The sequence below is a fragment of the Hevea brasiliensis genome, chromosome 3 (assembly GCF_030052815.1).
Source record: "Hevea brasiliensis isolate MT/VB/25A 57/8 chromosome 3, ASM3005281v1, whole genome shotgun sequence".
NCBI classification, from domain to species: Eukaryota; Viridiplantae; Streptophyta; class Magnoliopsida; order Malpighiales; family Euphorbiaceae; genus Hevea; species Hevea brasiliensis.
This window is the reverse complement of record NC_079495.1, coordinates 96,456,867-96,477,854: the sequence shown is the minus strand read 5'-3', so window position 1 is coordinate 96,477,854 and position 20,988 is coordinate 96,456,867. Positions and strand designations below refer to the sequence as shown.

Here is a 20,988-nt window from a genome sequence, read left to right as displayed (position 1 = left end):
CTATTTTAGTCCTCTTATCATATTTTTCTTTACTTTTCCATCAATCTTTCTTGTAAATACCATCATGAGTGAGTAAACTCTTTAGATTTCAGAGTTGGAAAATATGTTTTAGATTAATTTGTGGATTTGGACTGGGTATTTCCTTATTTTACGTAAATACGAGTTTTGAATCCTTCCTTGTATGCTTGATTTACTTACCTAATGTTGGTACCCATTGGGTATTGTGTTAATCTTTGATTGAAGGATCGAAAGGTGAAAGTCATTGATAGATAATCAAGGATTGGAACTTAAAATCACCTAGATTTAGAAATAAACTAGGATTTTAAGAGGAATTAATGATTGGTTACAAAACTTAATGGGTTTTAGAGTAATCAAATAACATACGAAAGTAGGTTTAATTATTTTAGAACACACTTTGGTTTGCTTGAAAAAGATATCAAAGGAATTTAGAATTAATCACCTTCAAACTCTATTTTTCCCTAAAAATTAGAATGCCCAAGAAAAATTCAAATTAATTTATGCATAAACCCTCAACTCTGGAATCACTTTTAACATAATTAGACTTTGATTTAAATTACCCATTGTTAATTTAGTTTAATTGCAAACTAGATCTAGAATTTATTTGTTTGCTCTTTACCAATTTCAATTAGATTAATCAATTTACCTTGCTCATCTACATTTACAATTTATTCATTAATCATTAGCCCAAATAATCGCTTCATTCATAGTTTGGTACTCAAACAGCAAATCCTCGTGGGAACGATACTTGATTCATCACTTTATTACTTGAGACGACCTGTATACTTGCGGATTCACCCCATCAGAAAACTAATACAAAGTGACCTAAAATTGACTTGAATCCAAGTAACCAAAATCTGGACCTGGAAAAATGACTATATGAACAATGATTGTTCAAATGGCCATAACTTTGTATAGAGAGGTCCAAATGATCTAATTCTTGAATGCATAGAAATCTTAGACATATTAGAACAACTTTCACGAAGAACAAAAATCCAAATTCTGACCATAACCTAATCAAATTTAGCTCATCACACCTGCCAGAACCAAAATTGCCCAGAAATTCTAGACAAGGACCAATCCGGCCAGTTATGGTAAAAATGTCATAACATGAGCTACAAAACTCTAAATGGAGTGATTCAAAAAGAAAATTAAAGTAGAGATATTAAGGAACAACTTTTATGAAGAAAAGTTAGCCAAAATCCCACTGTAGATTGGTCCAATAGAATAGTAAACATAGGTGACAAAATCTGAAATTTTGGAAATACTTCTAGGAAGCTTTGAATTGCAATTGGCAACTAATGCTGACAAATTTATAACCCAAAATGTGGTATGATCATGTGTTTAGAATTTTTATACCTATTATTTATGAAATAGTAAAAAATTTGCAAGAATAGTAACCACAATAACATCAAATATAAAGAATCAAAATCTAACTTTGCTAATATGCCATTGTATGCCTCGTATGATTGGTTTGGATAGGTTGGCATGCCAATAGGGTTTTGACTATAGTACTGCTTATGGCTTCGTGCCATTTAGTGATTTATGGCTCTTATTGCCATTTTGTGATATTATAGCCTTTGGCTATGTTGCTATTCTTTGACATACATGACTTTATGCCCGACTGATTTTATGGCTTGTTAGTCATTCTGTTGCACACCTGGCAGATACTATGTGACTGATGGTGTGACGGCCTGAGGTACTTAGTACCTAGTGCTAGTTTACCCGTTTATCTAGTTCGGTCAACTGGTATAGGTTACTTGGGCAATTAAAATAAGTCATAAAATTTTATAACTAAATAATGAACATAAAAACTATTAAATTAAGGGTATTACAAAAAGTTACCAAAAATTCAATCTGTGTAAATTATTAGCATAATTTCTTTATATTTAATTTTTTAGTTTATTTTAATATTATATTGGCACCACTAAGCTTTATGCTTAGCGTGTTGCTTTTGCCACGTGTAGGTACCGGAGATTAGGAGAGAGAGCCCAGTAGACCATAGACTAGGAGTTGAGATTTTGGATCTACAATAGTGTCAGACCGTGTCACCTCACCAGTGCAGTGCATTTTGGTAGGACCCACTAGGCTTGCTAGAAATTTTGTATTTTGTAGTAGACATTCATTTTGTCATGTAAATTATGAACTTATATGATTATTTGTAAATTATGTACATTAATGAAATTTGAGTACTTCTTTTATGAATGTGAGCATGAATTTATTTATGTATGGAATGAATGAAAATGTGAGTTTGAGATATTGAGATGAAGTTTAAGATTAGGAAAATTTTATATATTGAAATTATTGTTGAGACTTTTAATAAGTGGGAAAACGTCAAAATATTAATAAATTAGGGGAAACTCCATCAGTTTCTCCGGTTAATAAATTGACCCTAAAATTAATAAAATAAAATGTGGATACTAGGAAAGATAATAAGATGAGTGTGATATGCCTTACTTGGCTACACTGTAGACAGGTAAGTGGTGTCACAAAAACATCGAGAGAGATTCGACAGAGTATAGCAATAATCCTTCACATATATAAAATGGATGCTCCAGGAAAATTTCTTAGCTTCCTTCAGATATTCCTCGATCCAAAAAGCAAATCTTCTCATCCATTGTGGATCGAGTTGCTAGCAAAACAGCAGGGTGGAAGGAACAAATCCTTTCTAAAAGGGGTAAGGAAGTTCTTATAAAAGCCATAGCTACAGCGATACTAATCTATGCCATGTCTTGATTTAGACTTCTGCGTCTCTATGGAGGTCCATTAATTCTTTGATAGCTAACTTCTGGTAGGGTCATAAGCAAAATGGAAAAAAAAAATGCACTAGATGACATGGTCAAAGTTATGTGATCCAAAAGCAAAGGGTGGTCTCGGATTCAAAGATTTGAAATGCTTTAATATGGCTTTGTTAACCAAACAAGGTTGGAAGATTCTTACTAATCCAGAGGCTTTTATTTCCAGAATTTTAAAGGAAAATATTTTCCTTATTAAGATCTTTTGCATGCTAATTCAGGGAGTCACCCATCTTGGGGGTGGCAAAGCATCTTATGGAGGAGGCAAATACTGTTGAAGGGCATTCCATGGCATGTAAGCAAGGGGGATTCTATCTTATGCCCCAAGAGGATAAATGGATTCCTCTATCTTTTCCAGATGCCCCAAGAGTTAAGTGAGGCCATAATCCAAACATTGTATGGGTCTCCCAACTCATAAATCACTCTACAAATGACTGGAACAGTTAAATCCTTCAGGAGAATTTCATAGAAGAGGAAGTAAAATATATTCTCTCTATCCCTTTGAGTTTATTTTAGCAAGTGTCGCAATGTGTTTTACAGTTGTGAGGCAATTCATACCGAAGTGGAAAAGTGAGGCGTCATCTCTCTAATTTTGCGAAAAAAATAGAGAAAACCTTTTATTTTATTTTCAAAATTTTTGTTTAAAGAAAATGATCCACTTCTGTCTCAGAGATTCAAGGTTTGGGGTCCTTACACGTGCAAGAAAGGTATTAGGCACCCTCATCATCCTAAAAGGGTAGATGGACTTAAGGATGTGCTCAAATAAATTAATATCAATAATTTGAAATGGAGCTTATTTTATAATATCTATTCCTTGTTTTGATTGAAAAAAAAAATGTAAGAATACTTGAATGTCTCACTCTTAGGGTAAGTCAAATACACGAGTAAGTGAAATGCCCTAAAAGTAAATTTTGACTCCATTTATTATTTTTATTTTATTTTTGAAAACTTTTCGTTTTGAAAGAGGCTTTTAAATTTGACAAATGGTTGTGGGCAGGGCCGGCGGACAATTTTCAAATGTAACGGCCCGGCCCACTAGTGATATTGTCCACTCTGGGCCGAAGCCCTCACGGTTTTAAAACGCGTAAATAGGGGTTACGAACCACCAACTTATAAACCCAGCATCTCTCCTGTGTTTTGCCGATGTGGGATTTGCCTAGGGTGTTACAATCCACCCCCCTTATGGGACTCAGCGTACTCGCTGAGGTTTGCCCCACCATCGTTCAAGGTTGCACGCGGAGCGGCTCTGATACCACAAATGTAACGGCCCGGCCCACTAGTGATATTGTCCGCTTTGGGCCGAAGCTCTCACGGTTTTAAAACGCGTCAATAGGGGTTACGAACCACTAACTTATAAACCCAGCATCTCTCCCGTGTTTTGTCGATGTAGGATTTGCCTAGGGTGTTACATAAAATCTCAAGATAACCTTACAATAATTTGTATTTGATTACAATCAAAAAATATATTACAAAATAGTTGGTAGAACTGCTCAAATGAAATTACATACATATAATTACAGAATTACATCAAAATCTAATGTACAAGGGTATACCTATGATACATCCGAAGATAGTCTCACTGTGTCTTTCAGTAATCTCGCTCAGCTGCTATATATTTTCTTTCACCTGCGACAGCATACAAAGCTATCGCTGAGCGGTAAACTTAGTGGTGCACAAACTAATAATTTAAAACTGAATACAATTTATGCTTTGACAACTCATAACAAATAAAAATTTAAAATTTCTAAATTCTTCAAAATTCATGACATCCAGAAATCAATATTTTCATTCAAGCAAATTATTCATTTGAATAACATTTTGATCAAATAGTAATTATTTATCTACATTTCTTTTAAATCATGAAACAATACAAAAATTTTGAAGTATCACTGACAAATTATTTATTTCAACTACAATTTATCAAACTATGCATAATTTAAAGGGCATTGTCAACAATTCACACAGTTGGACCCATGACACAAAATTCATAATAGATGCCGTGTCATACACCATGACATTTCAAACTCTCCCAATAACTGAGGCTAAAAGGAGGAACAAAGACTAGCTACTATATATGAGTACTCATCCAAACTCTTCCCTAACTGACAAACTAGAGAGGAAGGAACTCACCTCATCTAGTGAAGGAGATATCTCACTAGACAAGCTAATGAGAATTCAAAACATATTGCCATGTCAACTGTGGTTTCAAATCATATTCAAAACAATTTCTATTTACAAAAGTGTTTACAAAGCATTAACATATTTAATCATTATAAATTCATGCTCAAGGTTGGCAGCACATCAAACTTAAAATTTACAATTCTCAAAACCATGCAATAAATCCTTAATGCATAAGAAAATTTATACTTAATTTATACAATTTCATTCAACAAGTTAAAATTCTCAACACAACAAAAATCATAAATCATACAATAAACTTATTTAAATCAATTTGAAAGTGAAAAATAACAAAAGAGTTAGTTGTGCACAAACCTCTTATCTAGACTTGTCTTGGTTCAATTCCTCCTCCTTCCTTGGAGGGCTCCTTTCCCACTAAAACACATAACTAGAGTGTTTCAATATCTATTTAATTTATTTCTAATTAATAAATTTAATAATTAAATTTTGTACACTTAATTTATCCCATAAAATTGAGTCCTTTGTACTTAGTGTAATTGTAATTACTATTCATTTGACCATTTAGTCAAAATATTAACTTTTTCATACTAATTAGATATGCTAATTCTAATTACACCCACATAGCACATTTTGAGTCATATTTTTGTTGGCATTGATTGCCAAATTCAATTCAAAGCCTATTAGGGTTAAATCTCAAAATTTCAGTTTTGGGTTACTTGTATGTACTGTTCCATTGGTCTGTCTACAGTAGAAATTTGGCTAAATGTCCTTCATCAAAGTTGTTCCTTATTGTCTTATCTTTAATTCCCTTTTTGAATCACTCCATTTGGAGTTTTTTTTATCTCAAGATATGGCCATTTGAACATGGCTGGCCGGATTGGTCTAACCCAGATTTCTGGGTACCTACTTTGGTTCTGGCAATTTTGGACTAATAATTTTAGGTGGCAAAATGACTAGGTTATGGGCTGAATTTGGATTGGTGTTCTTCATAAAAGTTGTAGTGCTATGTCATACCTTTCCAATGACACAAAAAGCAGGTCATTTGGACCTGTATAACCCAAGTTATGGCCAAATAAACAAATACTGTTTATTTGTTCATTTTGGTACAGTGGCAGTGCACTACACCTGGGTTTGACCTAATTGTTCACTATCCTAATGTCATTTTCTGGGCATGGTTCCTAAATGAAAAATGTGCCATTATGTGTCTATTTTCATTCCCAATTGGCCACACACTAATTGGATTGGTAATTTTCAGTTTTAGTCCCTAAAAGAGACCTAGGTCAAGCTATCAGAATAGTGACCCTAACTAATCTGAATTGCAATTTCATTCTGCCAATTCAAACACACCACAAATGGTCCCAATTGACCATTTTCAACCTCCATTAAGGTCATTTGCATCATTTGACCATTTCCTCAATTTTTCTCAAATTTTCAAGAGGGTTAAGAACCCTAATTTCACAATAATGAGATCTAATGTAATTAAAGTTTATAATCAACCTTTATACACCTAATTTAACTTAACTACCACCTCAATTCCATCAAATTCATGAAATATCAATACCCGTTAATGCTGGCCAAATTTACCTTTAGTCCCCCATAATAGTTTTTATTTTAAATTTTAGTTAAATTCTAAGTTAATAGAACTTAAAAACATAGAATTTAAACAAAAGAATTCAAGTTTAATTACTAACCTCAACTTTGATGTCCAATTCTTCAATTCTCTTCTTTTTTTCCTTTTCTTTGTTTCTTCAATCTTCTTTTCTAGTTGAGGTAACAAGGTTTTATGGGAAATTTTGGGAGAATTTAGGGTTTTGTGTATGGAAATCAAGCTAGCATCAAGCTTTCATGGAAGTTTGTTAATGGAGGTGGGAGTGGGTGTCTTGGCCGAAACTTGAAGAAGGAGAAAAAGTGATTTTTCCTTTTTAATTTTTTTGTGAATTTTATGTCTTATCATGTGTAATTTAACTAATTTGACTTGGTCAAATAAAGTGGGTAAATTAAAATGAATTTGACATCATTCATGATGTCATATGTGTGATGCAATAAAACTTTTTCTTTTTTTTTTATTTTCCTTAATTTTTCAATAGTTCTTTAATTTAATTCTCGATTTTGAAATTTTTATTTCTCCGATTTTATTGGACAGTTAGGTCATGAGTCACTTCTAGGGGTGAATTAACCAAATTGCCCCTCGCCGGTTCGATCCGGTTTATAAATAATTTAATATTTCTTCTGGATCCCTGACCTAATTATTTGACCTGCTTAACAATTCTTTTCTATGATTTTCTCTTTTCCACTATGTTTGCAGTAGTCCTAAGGACTGCGATGTCATAATTTCGGGTTCGAAATTAGGGTTTAGACTGACCTCGCAGTCACTTCCTAGTAAGGTCACCCATCGCTGTGAGCCTCGGCTCATTTAACTTTTTATGATTTGTTTTTCTTATTTATATTTTACCTTCTAGTAATTACTATTAATTTTTGTTCAGGGCTTTTCTAGGTGATATAAGCATATGTCTAGACATCCTGATTATCCGGATAGACACCGGTCACCGAAACAGTAGAATGCATAAACTGCTTAATATAGGGGTGTTACACTTTCTTCAAGACAATGTCTCCGAGTTGAAATCTCGAGGATGGACCTTCTTATCAAATGCTCAAGCCATTTAATTTTGGTACAATTAACCATGACACACAGCAGCCAACCGTTTTTCAACAATCAAATTGAGTTGGTCCAAACACATTTGAACCTACTCCATGTCATCTAATTCTGCTTCTGCCAAAATCCTTAATGAAGGTATCTCTACCTCTATTGGTGAGACTGCTTCCATACCATATACTAGTGAGTATGAAGTTGCCCCAGTAGAAGTTCTCACCGTAGTCCGGTATGCATGTAGAGCAAATGGGAGCACTTCGTGCCAATCCTTATACGTGATTGTCATTTTCTCAATTATCTTCTTAAGATTCTTATTCGCGGCATCTACTGCCCCATTCATCTGTGACTGATATGGTGATGAATTGAGGTGATGAATTTTGTACTGATCACATAACTCTTTGACTTTTGAACCATTCAAGTTTTTGGCATTGTCAGTTATAAGCTTGTCAGGAAGGCCATGTCTACAGATAATGTTTCATTTAAGAAATTTCACTATTGCATTCTGAGTAACACTGGCTTATGATTTTGCTTCAACCCATTTAGTAAAGTAATTGATGGCAATAAGAATAAACCAATGCCCATTTGATGCTTTTGGAGTGATTGGACTAATAACATCCATGCCCCACATTACAAAGGGCCACGGGGCTACCAAATTGAAGAGCTGATGAGGAGGAGCATTTATTCTATCAGCATAAACGTAGCACTTATGACATCTTCGAAAATACTCAACACAATCCTTTTACAAAGTAAGCCAACAATAACCTCGATGGAGAATCTGTTTAGCCATCATGTGTCCATTAGCGTGCACTGCACAATTCCCCTCATGGGTTTTAATTTTATCTTCTTTTGCATCAACACAATGTAATAATTCCCTATCAAAATTCCTTTTGTACAGGATTTCTCCACTAGGGAAATATCCCAAAGACATTCTTCTGATCATTCTCTTGTCATTTTTGTTTGCTCTTGGTGGGTATTCCTTTGTCTTAATATATTGTTGAATATCATAATATTAGGGCTTCCCATCCACTTCTTTTTCGATCATCAAGCAATAAGCAGGGTCATCTCTAGCCTTTATAAGAAGAATCTATACTCCTTTAACTTTCTAAATTTGTGCCATGATAGCTAGTATTGCTAGAGCATCAGCGAACTGATTCTTGTCATGACTTAAATGAGTAAAAGTAATCTCATCAAATTTTTTGATTAATTCAATGAGATATTTTTGGTACGGAATCAACTTCAGATCTTGAGTCTGCCATTCCCCTTTCACTTGATAAATTATTAAAGCTGAATCGCCATATACTTCTAACTTTTTGATTTTCATTTTAATGGCTACTTGTAAACCACTCACACAAGCTTTATATTCAGCCACATTATTTGTACATTCAAATTTTAACTTTACTGCAATTGGGAAATGTTTTCCATATGGAGATACCAAGACTAATTCAATTCCACTACCTGATACATTGATTGCCCCATCAAAATACATTTGCCAAACATCACTCTGCTCTCCTAATTCTCCCTCCACTGTATTTATATACTCATATGGGAATTCAAAATCCAAAGCTTCATATTCCTCAATTGGATTTTGTGCTAAGAGATCTGCTATAACACTTCCCTTTACTGCCTTTCTGGTCATGTAAATGATATCTTATTGGGATAGTATGACTTGCCATTTGGCTATTCTCCCTGGTAGATATGGACTTTCAAACACATACTTGTTTGGATCCATTTTGGAAATGAGCGGGGTCTTGTAATTTAACATATAATGCTTGAGGCGATTAGCAGTCTAGGCTAGTGCACAATAAGTTCTCTCAACAAATGAATGCCGAGCCTCACAATCATTGAACTTTTTGCTTAGATAGTAAATAGCCTTTTCTTTCTTGCCAAAATCATCATGTTGCCCCAGAACACAGACCATTGAGACCCAAAGAATTGCCATGTATAAGATTAATGGCCTTCCCTAAATAGGTGGGACTAGAATGGGCAGATTTGATAAGTAATTCTTAATCTTCTCAAATGCCTCTTGGCAATCATCGTTCCAAGTGGCAGAGTTATTTTTTCTCAATAACCTGAAGTTTCAAGAATACCATAAATTAAACTCCATAATTATTAACTTTAATTTATTAGAGCACAAAAACAAATCCACAATTGGACTTATGGACTAGAAGTTTGGTTCAAATTTATTCCTCAGTGGAGTGCCAAGCTGTCGCAATATGTTTTACTGTTGCGAGGCAATTCACACCGAAGTAGAAAATGAGGAGTCGCCACTTTAATTTGTGGGAAAAATAGAATAAACCTTTTATTTTATTTTCAAAATTTTTGTTTAAATAAAATGATCCACTTTTATCTCAAAGATTCAAGGTTTGGGGTCCTTACACGTGTGGGGAAGGTGTTAGGCACTCCACATCATCCTAAAATGGTAGATGGATTTAAGGATGTGCTCAAATAAATTAATATCAATGATTTGAAATGGAGCTTATTTTATAATATATGTTCTTTGTTTTGATTGAAAAAAAAAAATATATAGGAACACTTGAATGTCTCACTTTTAAGGTAAGTCAAATACACGAGCAAATGAAATGCCCTAAAAGTAAATTTTGATGCCATTTTTTTTTTATTTTTTTTTTTGAAAACTTTTCATTTTGAAAGAGGCTTCCAAATTTGACAAATGGTTGAATATATTTTTTTTTTAAAATCAGGTTTTTCAAGAAAATCTAAAAATGCAGGGTTTAAAATTAAATGTCATCTAAAATTAAAATTTTGATTAAAATCAAATTGGCATGGAATAAAATTTGTCTGGGAATTAAAGGATTGGCAGAAAGTAAAATTACCCAAAGTTAACTTTACTAGAAATGGAAATGACATATGGGAGGAAAAGTGTAATTTAAAATTTATTATTTTTTATTTTTTATTAAAAATGAATTTTTAATTAATTTTTCTTAAAATCCGTATCGTCAAAAATAGAAGCCATTTATTTAAAAAAAAACAATGAATTTTATTTTGTTTTCCTAAAAGGGACATTTATTTTAATTACACATTAGAATAAACAGGAACCCGTTGAACATATAATGCAGATAATATCATTTGTCCTTTTATTATTTTCCTCCATTTCCTTGATTAAAACTTTAATGTCAAGAAATGCGTCATTCGGTTCCTTGCGATTTCAATAGATCATGAAAACTTTCAACTTTCAATCGTTAATCCCATCGTCGGTGTCTAAATGACTGAGGGTGTTATGTGTGTGGTATGCCTAATTATTTTTGAAATACAACTTAATAATTAAACATGTGCATCACTTACAGATTAGACAAGTGAGAGATTTAGCGAGACGCCCCCAAAGGCTGAACTTTCCAAAATTTGTAGCTCTCAACCGGTTAAATAATTTACATACGATAATAATATTACATTTTATACTTATTATTACCTTTAGAATAGTTTAAGAGAAATTAATTTAATTATTTTGGTTTATTGGATGTAGGACGAAATTATCATTACACCCAACAAACTATTAATTATTATTTCTTTAGGTTTGAGATGTAATTATCACCAAACCCATGATCTTTATTTTATTTTGTGGGATTAAGATGAAATTATCATTAAACCTCTAATTATTTTAGTTTTATTTGATTTATAGAACTTAAGATGAAATTATCATTAAACTCCAAAATCTTGATTATTATCTTATTTATAAGATTTAATATAAAATTATCATTAAATCCTAAAAGATTTTATATGCTTCATTTTGAGTTTGTAGGATTTAAGATGAAATTATCATTAAATCTTAACAATACTTTAAATTTTTAAATCCTAAGGTCTAAGATGCAATTATCATTAGATCTAGATTAATTAATTTTAAATTTTGTAATTAAAAAGGTCTAAGATAATATTATCATTAGACCTCTAATTATTTTAATTTTGTATTTCAGTGCATTTTATGGGGTTTAAGGTTATATTTTGGTGATGAAACTATCAATCAACCCAACAAATTTTAATTAACAAATGATTTTTTTTAAATATGTTTAAGGTGAAATTACCATCAAATACTAATTAGGGTCCATAATGAAATTATCAATAAACCCAAAGATTTAATTAATTTATTTCCATTGGACTTTAATAGGGCTTAAGAAGAACTTTCCATTAAAACAAAAAATTAGATTAATTATTTTATTTTAATAGGTTTAAGGTGACCTTACCATTAAACATTAAGCATTAATTATAAAATTTTATTTTAAATAGGATTTTAAGGTAAAATTACCATTAAACCCCAAAGCTTTATTTTAGATTTTTATCTTTAAAATTTATGATAAAATTATCAGTAAGCCCAACAAATTAATTTGATTTTATGAGGTCTAAGTTACAATTATCATTAGATTGGAGATCTTATTCCTTTAATCCAATTTGCTCATTTCCAATTTATTTTTTGTTTTTAGGATTTATGGTCAAATTATCAATAAATCCCAATTGATCTTTTAATTAATATTTTTTAGTTACAAGGTTTAAGATGCAATTATCAATAGACCTCTGATATTTAAATTTTAATTTAATTTAATTTAATTTATTTACTTTATTTTTCAAGATTTATGATCAAAATATCAGTAAATTCAAAATTTTAATTAATTCTAATTTTATTTATTTAATATTTATTTTTAGTATTTACAATGAAACTATCACTATTTTTTTAAAAAATTATCTATCCAAACCACAATCTGATGTAAAAACCCATTCTTGAAAAATTGTCAGACTACCCCTACTAACATAATACCACTCGAAGGCCCTAAATTTGGACTCAACTTTAGCCAAAAAGAAAATAAAAATAAATAAATAAATAAAATAATAATAATAATAAATAAAATAAATAAATAAATAAAATTAATTGATGAGGTTTAAAATGATTTAACAAGTTTTCCACGCTCTGTAAATCATAAATAATCCGAAAACATACATCTCATTTCAATATTATAGATAATTTTTAAACCCATAGAAAACTAAATAATCAATTCATATATCAATAGATTATCTAGCAAAGTACGATTTCAATTTACCCAGTATTATAATTGGTGACCAACAAATAACAATAAAGGTTTCCTTTTCTCAATCACTATCAAAGTAAAAAGAAATCAACTCAAAACAACATGAATTTTAAAGCTACAAATTTTCAAACATCATCTAATCAAAGCAATAAATTTATTTATTTTAACAAAATCCATTAAGATTGAATTAAAATTAATCTAATAGAGTTGTTTGGGATCAAGAAAGAGAGCAAAACCAAGAATTGGACAGAAGACAGCTGATGCGAGAATCAAATCTTTGAGGGGACAACGTTTTTTTCCTTTTGAGAGGACAGAAGATGAGTCTCTTTCTAGGAAAGCTAATGACAATATTATAGAGAGTTTTTTTTTTAGGAGAGGATCCATTCTTCTCTTTTGAAGAGAGGCTTCTATTTTACGAGAGAGTCAAAGGGAGAGGAGAGGTTTCTCTATAGATGACTGGGAAGCTTAGGAAATTGACAAAAATTAATTTATCATTAATGAAATTCTATTTTAATTAATTTCTTATCATTCTCTATTTTTCTTAAAATTAAAATGGGAGGATATTCCAAATTTAAAGGCTAAAATTAAGATCCAATAGAATATTTCCTCTTCGTATAAAATAATAAAGAAAATCAAATTCAGGATAAATTTAAGATGTGAGATCAAAATTGAATTCAAATAATTGATTTTGTATACTTTTAAATTCCCTTTTTATTACATGGCAAGAATAAAATTATTGTTTGAAACTTAGAATTAAAATTTAAAGAAATGATGATAAAAACGAGGGAAAGATTGAAATCAAAATGCCAACTGAAACCAAGATTCAAAACAGATTGATTTTTCCTTTTTGTTCTTCTTTCTTTTTTTATTTTTATTTTTCCTATTTTATTTTACTTTTTTAAATTTTAATTAAATAATAAAAATAAAATTAGTATTTGAAACCTAAAAGAAATTGAAAAGAAAGGAGAGATTGAAATTAAAAATATGAATTAGAAATTGAAACCGAAAATTGAAAATAAACTTATTATTTTTTTCACTTTCCTATTTTTATTTTATTTTTAAAAAATTTATTTTAGATCCAGACAAAATATAGTATTTACAGCAGAAAGATAAATACATATGGCACTTCGATCAATATGGTTTGTATTCAGTGAAATCTGGCTATTATGTAGCCCGTGATATTCGAAGGATAATGTCTTCTTCCCACCATTTAAGTACAGGTTCTACTTCTCACGTTGCATATGAGGTTTTTTGGAAGAGTGTATGGAAAATCCATTTGCCTCCTAAATTAAAAATTTTCCTCTGGTCTTTGCTGCATGAGAAATTGCCCACTAATGATCTGATTCATGCAAGACTGCCTCACTTTGATCCAAACTGTAGATTTTGTGATGAAGTGGAGAATGTCAAGCACTTATTGTTTTCATGTCATCATGCAGTAGCAATTTGGATCGACTCCCCTCTCAGGCTTAGATCCTCATTTCTTCAAGTTTTAGATATTAAGGATTGCTGGTTGGAATTATTATCGCCTCTTAAGGGCAATTGTGACAGACAAAATCTTATCCAGATTGCTATTTTTATCATGTGGCACATTTGGAAAAGCAGAAATGATTTTGTTTTTCAAAATATCAGACAAAATCCTGCAAAGGCTATAGTTCTAGCCCTTCGACATCATGAAGAGTTTGTTAATGTGGAATCCCTTCGGATTAATGCTTCTGTGGAAACTGTTGATCCTGCTGTGTCCTGGACCCCTCCTCCTCAACATTGTATCAAGCTGAATTTTGACGCTGCAGTTGACAGGTCAGGACGGACAGGTTCTATTGCTGTTACTGCTAGAAATTGGGAAGGCAAACCTGTGGACTGGTGCTGTAAAGTTTTGGATTCAGTTTGGGATCCATTGGTGCTAGAGGGACTGGCCTGTAGAGAGGCTGTGCTACTAGGCATTAGTAGGAATTTTCATTCGATGATGGTGGAAGGGAATTCTTTAATGGTCATTCAAGCTGTTAGCAACAATGTGGCTCCGTTACAAATTCAAAGCATTGTCCAAGATATTCGTCAGCTTGCTAATAGGTTCAACTTGGTTTCCTTTTTTCATGTTAGACGATCAGGTAACCAATTTGCACATGATCTAGCAGCTCATGCTTTGAGAGATCCTTCTTTTTAATGTAATAGAATTGCTCAAGAACAATTTGTATTTAATTTTATGCTTATCTGATTAGTTAATGAATGCATAACCTTTTAGACAAAAAAAAAAAATTGATCCTATTTTATATTTTCAATCTGCCGCTAATCATACGTCGTCCTGCAATTTAATGACATCTGAAGTCAGAATTAATAGTACCCAAGCTTGGCTCAAGGGTTCCCAACTCATGCAATAATTGACAGATTAGCTGAACCGTGGAAAAAAGGGTCATGGAATTAATGTAGTGGTCCTCTACCTTGACATGATTACCGCGCAGAATTGACTACTTTACCCAGTTTCGTTGCTTGCTTCCTTTGCGAATTTCATGGTCAGATGCAAGCAGCCTCAGGGGGTTAAAAAACATTTAAGAAGAAAATTGGTTTATGCAAGGGCAAAAGCCATGTTATTCAAAGCAGTCCTTTTGGTGTCCCTCTCAGTTTGCTTAGCAGCTTCCGAAGATCTCAGTTTCCACTACAATGGCTTTCGATCTGCTAATCTAAGCCTTGATGGTGCAGCTGAGATCACCTCTAGCGGCCTTCTGAGGCTTATCAATCACACCAAGCAGCAAAAGGGTCACGCCTTTTTTCCACACCCAATAACTTTCAAGAACTCAAATGGCTCTGTTTTCACCTTTTCTACTATCTTTGTCTTTGCTATCGTACCTCAAATTGCAAGTGTTATTGGTCAAGGGATTGCCTTTGTGATTGCACCAACAAAAGGCCTCCCTGGATCTTTTCCCGGCCAGTACCTTGGGCTGTTTAATGATACCAACAATGGTAATGATACCAACCATGTTGTTGCAGTGGAGCTTGACACCGTCTATAGCTATGGCAGTGAATTCGGTGATATCAATGACAATCATGTTGGAATAGATATTAATGGGTTAAGGTCTTCTGAAGCTGCCCCAGCAGGATATTTTACTAATTCCAGCGGTAGGCTCACAAACTTTACCCTTGCTAGCAGCCATCCAATGCAAATTTGGGTGGAATATGATGGTGCAACAAAGCAACTTACTGTCACTTTAGCTCCGATTAATATTGGTAAACCCAGTATTCCACTTCTGTCTGTAGTTCTTGATCTGTCACCATTCCTGCGAGTTACCATGTACGTTGGTTTCTCATCATCAACAGCCTCTGTCCTAACATCTAATTATGTGTTGGGTTGGAGCTATAAGATGAATGGCCAAGCTCAAGCACTAGATCTTGCTCAACTTCCTAAGCTTCCGCGAATTGGAACAAAGGAGAGATCAAAATTTCTAACCATTGGGGTGCCCACAATTTCTGTAAGTGTGGTTTTCACAGTAATATCAATTTTAGTTTATTTCATAAGATGGAAACGGAAGTTTGCAGAAGTGCTTGAAGATTGGGAGCTTGACTATGGGCCTCACAGATTCAAATACAAGGATTTGTACATCGCCACTAAAGGATTTAGGGACAAGGAACTATTGGGTAGTGGTGGATTTGGTAGGGTTTATAGAGGGGTGTTGCCATCTTCCAAGATTGAGATCGCAGTAAAAAAGGTGTCCCATGAAACAAGACGAGGAATGAAGGTTTTTGTAGCAGAAATCGTTAGTATTGGTCGGCTTCGTCACCGGAACCTAGTAACGCTCTTGGACTATTGCCGGAGCAAAGGAGAACTACTTTTGGTCTATGATTACATGCCCAATGGAAGTCCGGACAAGTACCTGTATGACCAACCAAGGGTCACCCTGAATTGGAGCCAAAGATTTAAAGTCATAAAAGGTGTAGCTTTAGGGCTGTTTTATCTGCATGAAGAATGGGAGCAAGTTGTGATTCACAGAGATGTCAAGGCTAGCAATGTCTTGCTCGATGGTGAATTGAATGGAAGATTGGGAGATTTTGGCCTTGCTAGATTATATGACCATGGAACAGATCCTCAAACTACTCGTATTGTTGGTACTCTTGGTTATCTTGCTCCTGAACACACTCGAACTGGAAAGGCCACAACAAAGACTGATGTGTATGCCTTTGGTGCCTTTTTAATTGAGGTTGCTTGTGGTAGAAGGCCAATAGAGCGAAGAGAACAAGCAGATGATGTAATCTTGCTTGATTGGGTGTTTTCCTTCTGAGTCAGAGGTGAAATTCTTGAGGCCAGAGATCCAAATTTGGGTCCAAATTATATACCAGAAGAGGTGGAATTGGTGTTAAAACCTGGTTTATTGTGTTCACATGCAGTTCCTGAAGCTAGACCAAGCATGCGCCAAGTTCTGCAATTCTTAGAGTGTGATATTCCTCTTCCAGAATTGTCATTGCTTGGCCTCTCTGCGAGTGACCTAACATTTGCACGCCCTAAAGGTTTTAGCGAATTTTCCATGAACATGGCACTCTCACATTCATCTTCTGTAGCAAAGTCCCTTCTTTCAGGGGCCGCTGATTTTCTTTCTTCCTTCCTTTCTTTCTTTCTTTTTACTTTTTTTTTTTCTTAACTTGATTTTATTTTCTAACTTAATCGTCCCTTTTCATCTTGTCTTGTATGTATTTGCTGGTATAAAGGTCATTGTCTTCCTGGTTATATGGATATTAGTGAACCAAATAAAAAGTTGTACAGATCAGCTTTTCGTTCTACTAAACCTGTGACATTTGGAAATAAATAATTGCTAAATTCCAAGTTAGAACTGATTAAAAAAGAAAGCAAACGCAGGAATGGCTTCAAAAAATACCAAAACCATGGTGGCTTTAGAATAAATTGAAAAAAAATCTACCATCTTAATTTTGAACTTTCCTATCCCAAGTAGCAGGCTACTAGCTTTTTATCTAGGACTAGTTTTTTTTTATTTAACATCTGTTATTTATACTCGTTAATTTAATTTTATTTATATATAATTTTTTATAATTTTAAATATATTATATCAAATTAATATCACTTAATTAAAATATATATAATTCATTAAATATAAAAATTTTGAAAATTATAATATTTTAAAATATTAAATTTTATAAAATTTTATAATAAAAAATTAAAATAATTTTTAGCTAAAAACTCCATCTTATAATAATAACAATAATAATTTTATCCCTGCACGTTTTTCAATTATTCTCTTTATAATTTACATATAAATATTAAATGTTAAATTGCATTATTTAAATTAAAATAATAATATTAATATTAATTTAATTAATTTTATAAATAAACATTTATTAAACTAAAAATTACAAAATATCTATTAAATTAAAATTTATTACATCTTTAATTAGATCATATTTTCGTGGAAAGTTATTTATTATAATTAAATTTAATTATTAATATGTAATAAATAAATAAAAATGTCAATAATAACAATGTAATTTTAATTTAGAGGAATTATCAAACTGAAAAAAAAAAGACTCTAATATTACTATAACTCTATGCCAATTTAGTTTTGTAACATATGTATGTGATTTATTCAATTTTTATATCATCAATGTGTGATATTAAATTTTAAACTTTTAAAATTTGAAATTATAATTATATTAGAATTATAACTATAGTTGTAATTATAAAATTATAATTTTACACATGAATGTTTTGCCATTAATAATTTTCTAATATAATTTTCAATCACAAATCAATTCGAGCAAAACAAATATAATAATAATTATTATAAATAATTATTATTAAATAATAAATAAATATAATAATAATTATGAATAATCAATTAACTTTTACAATAATTAATGGTAAAAAGAATTCTAATTAGAATTTGTTAAAAAAGAATTTTAATAAAATGCTAATTTATTAAGTAATCATTTCTTAGAAAAAAGAATATGGCACATAGTAAATTAGAGTTTAATATTTTCTATGTTTAATTATATACATGTGTTGTTATAAATAGAATTTAAACTCTCACGATTTTTTGAATTATAATTATATATGTATATTTATCATAATTTTGAATTATAATTGTATTGAAATTAAAATTGTTGAAAAATATTAACAAAAAATTATAATAATCAAATAAATTTAATCATTCATTGTAATAATATTAAATTGCTAGAGTATTTTAGCCAATCCCAAAGCTCCCTCTCTTTTGCGTGTGTGTATAATTCCGTATAATTCCATGAAATATAGATTAAAAAATTGAAGTATTTTAAACAATATATATATATATATATATATATATATATATATATATATATATATATATATATATATATATATTGTTTAAAATACTTCAATTTTTTAATTTATATATATATAATTTAAAGATACATTATTATAATTATATATTATATATTAATTTTATTCTTTAATATAACTCTACGTACTCATATATTTACATAATTAAATAAGATTAAATGATAATAAAAAATTTAAAGTTTTTATTATAATTATTAATTTTAGTAAAAACTTTTAATTATATCAATTAAATAAAAAATCTTTTCTAAATGTTTTCAATTTTAACAATAAATTTAATTAAAAATAATTGAACTCATCGATTGATAAAAATAATTAAAATTTTTCATTTATCATCAATTTAAGCTACTCTTTTTAGTTTTATTAATATATTCAATAATTTTAGTATTTTTGCTAATTTTAGCAAATTTCAAGTTGATAAAAATTAATAAATAAATTATATATATAGTATTATTATATAAATTTTTAATTTTTTTCTCTCTTTTTTTCTACTTATACTTTTAGTTCATATCTTTCCTATCATTTTATTTCAAATTTAAGACAAGAAAAAAAGAAAAAAAATACATTTAAAAGTAAAATATGAACAATTAACAAAATCAAATTACAAGCAATTATAATTTTCAAAACGATAAATAAATTAATGAAAATAATATTTTTATCAATTTGAAAATAATTGCTAAAATTAACATAAAAACAAAAGGATTAACTAACATTAATAATGTATGTAAATATTTAAATTGTTTTTATCAATTAAGTAATCTAATTAGACTAATCACTGAAATTGAAACTAATATCAAGGTTCGAAGTTAAATAGATAAAATTAAAATGTTTGGCTAAAATTGAAAAACTTATAAAGGTTTTGATTTTTTTTTAGTCATTCATCCATTAATTAATAATATAAAATTTATATAAATAGATAAAAATTTGAAATAAATAAGCATTTAAATTTAATATTATATTTTTTATTATATTTTAATATAAAATTAAACTTTATTTTTATTTTAGATAATTAATTATCCAAATAAAGTTTAAATATTTTTTATGAATAGTATTTTTAAGAAGTTTTGAGTATATCTATAACTTATAATATTTTATTGATGTAAAGAATAAAATTAATTTGAAAATAAGACTAATTAATACAAAAATTCTAAGATCATTTTTTTTAATTTTATTTAAAATTTTAGCTGATTTTGTTAAAATCATAAAATTAGTATTAGTTTTTTTTTATTTTTCTAAATTGGTCAAAATTGAAATACAATTATAATAATGTCATTAAAGATACTTAGTTAATCCTAAATTTTTATTTCATTATATATTTAACTTTTTAGTAATATTTTTGTAATTATGTTAATTAAATAATTAATTTTTTAATAATAATTTGAAGGATATTTTTCTCTAATTATTCCCTTTTTTCCAGTTATATATATGTACATATAATTGAAAATTTAATACAATTTTAAAATTATACTTTTATAAATTTTAAACAATTAAAATAAATTAATAAGAATAATATTTTGTGTTTAAAAATTTTTATTAATTTTATTGAAACAAATTAAATAATTTTATTAAATTAATAATAGTTATAGGATTATAATTATAATATTATTATATTAATAACTATAATATGTTTTTTGGTATAATTAGAATTATTATTAAAATAATATCAAAATTTTAATTTATAAATTATTGTAATATTAGAAATTGATATTATTTGGTATTTAGTGACAAATATTTTCTCATTAAAAGTTATTTGTGACAATGTAATATATTGTAGAATTGGCATCATTAAGATTTAGGGATAAATTTTCTGTCACTAAAAGTTTAGTAGCGATAATATTAGTAAGCCACTAATTGTTAAAATTATTATCGACATTTTTTTTGTTGCTAAATAGTATTAGCAACAAATTTATATGAATTAGTAGCAATAACATATTATTGATGACAAATTATTTATCTATCACTACAAATGTGTTTTTTTTTTTTTTGTATTTTAAAATAGTAGGTAGATTAACAATATTTTTTATTTCTTAATTTCTCATTTTA

At 30.0% G+C, this 20,988-nt stretch overlaps 1 protein-coding gene and 1 pseudogene across 1 annotated transcript; one reads left to right on the top strand and one right to left on the bottom strand.

The window, feature by feature from the left end:
• Positions 1 to 7,696: 7,696 nt before the first annotated feature.
• LOC131178408 (uncharacterized) lies at positions 7,697 to 9,238 on the bottom strand. Its single transcript, XM_058143367.1, has 2 exons — positions 8,829 to 9,238; positions 7,697 to 8,063 (listed from the first exon to the last, which is right to left on the bottom strand). Exons 1-2 carry the CDS (start codon positions 9,236 to 9,238, stop codon positions 7,697 to 7,699), a joined length of 777 nt encoding a protein of 258 aa, XP_057999350.1.
• A 5,973-nt stretch (positions 9,239 to 15,211) lies between these two features.
• Positions 15,212 to 17,349, top strand: LOC110641466 (L-type lectin-domain containing receptor kinase IV.1-like; annotated as a pseudogene).
• Positions 17,350 to 20,988: the final 3,639 nt, after the last annotated feature.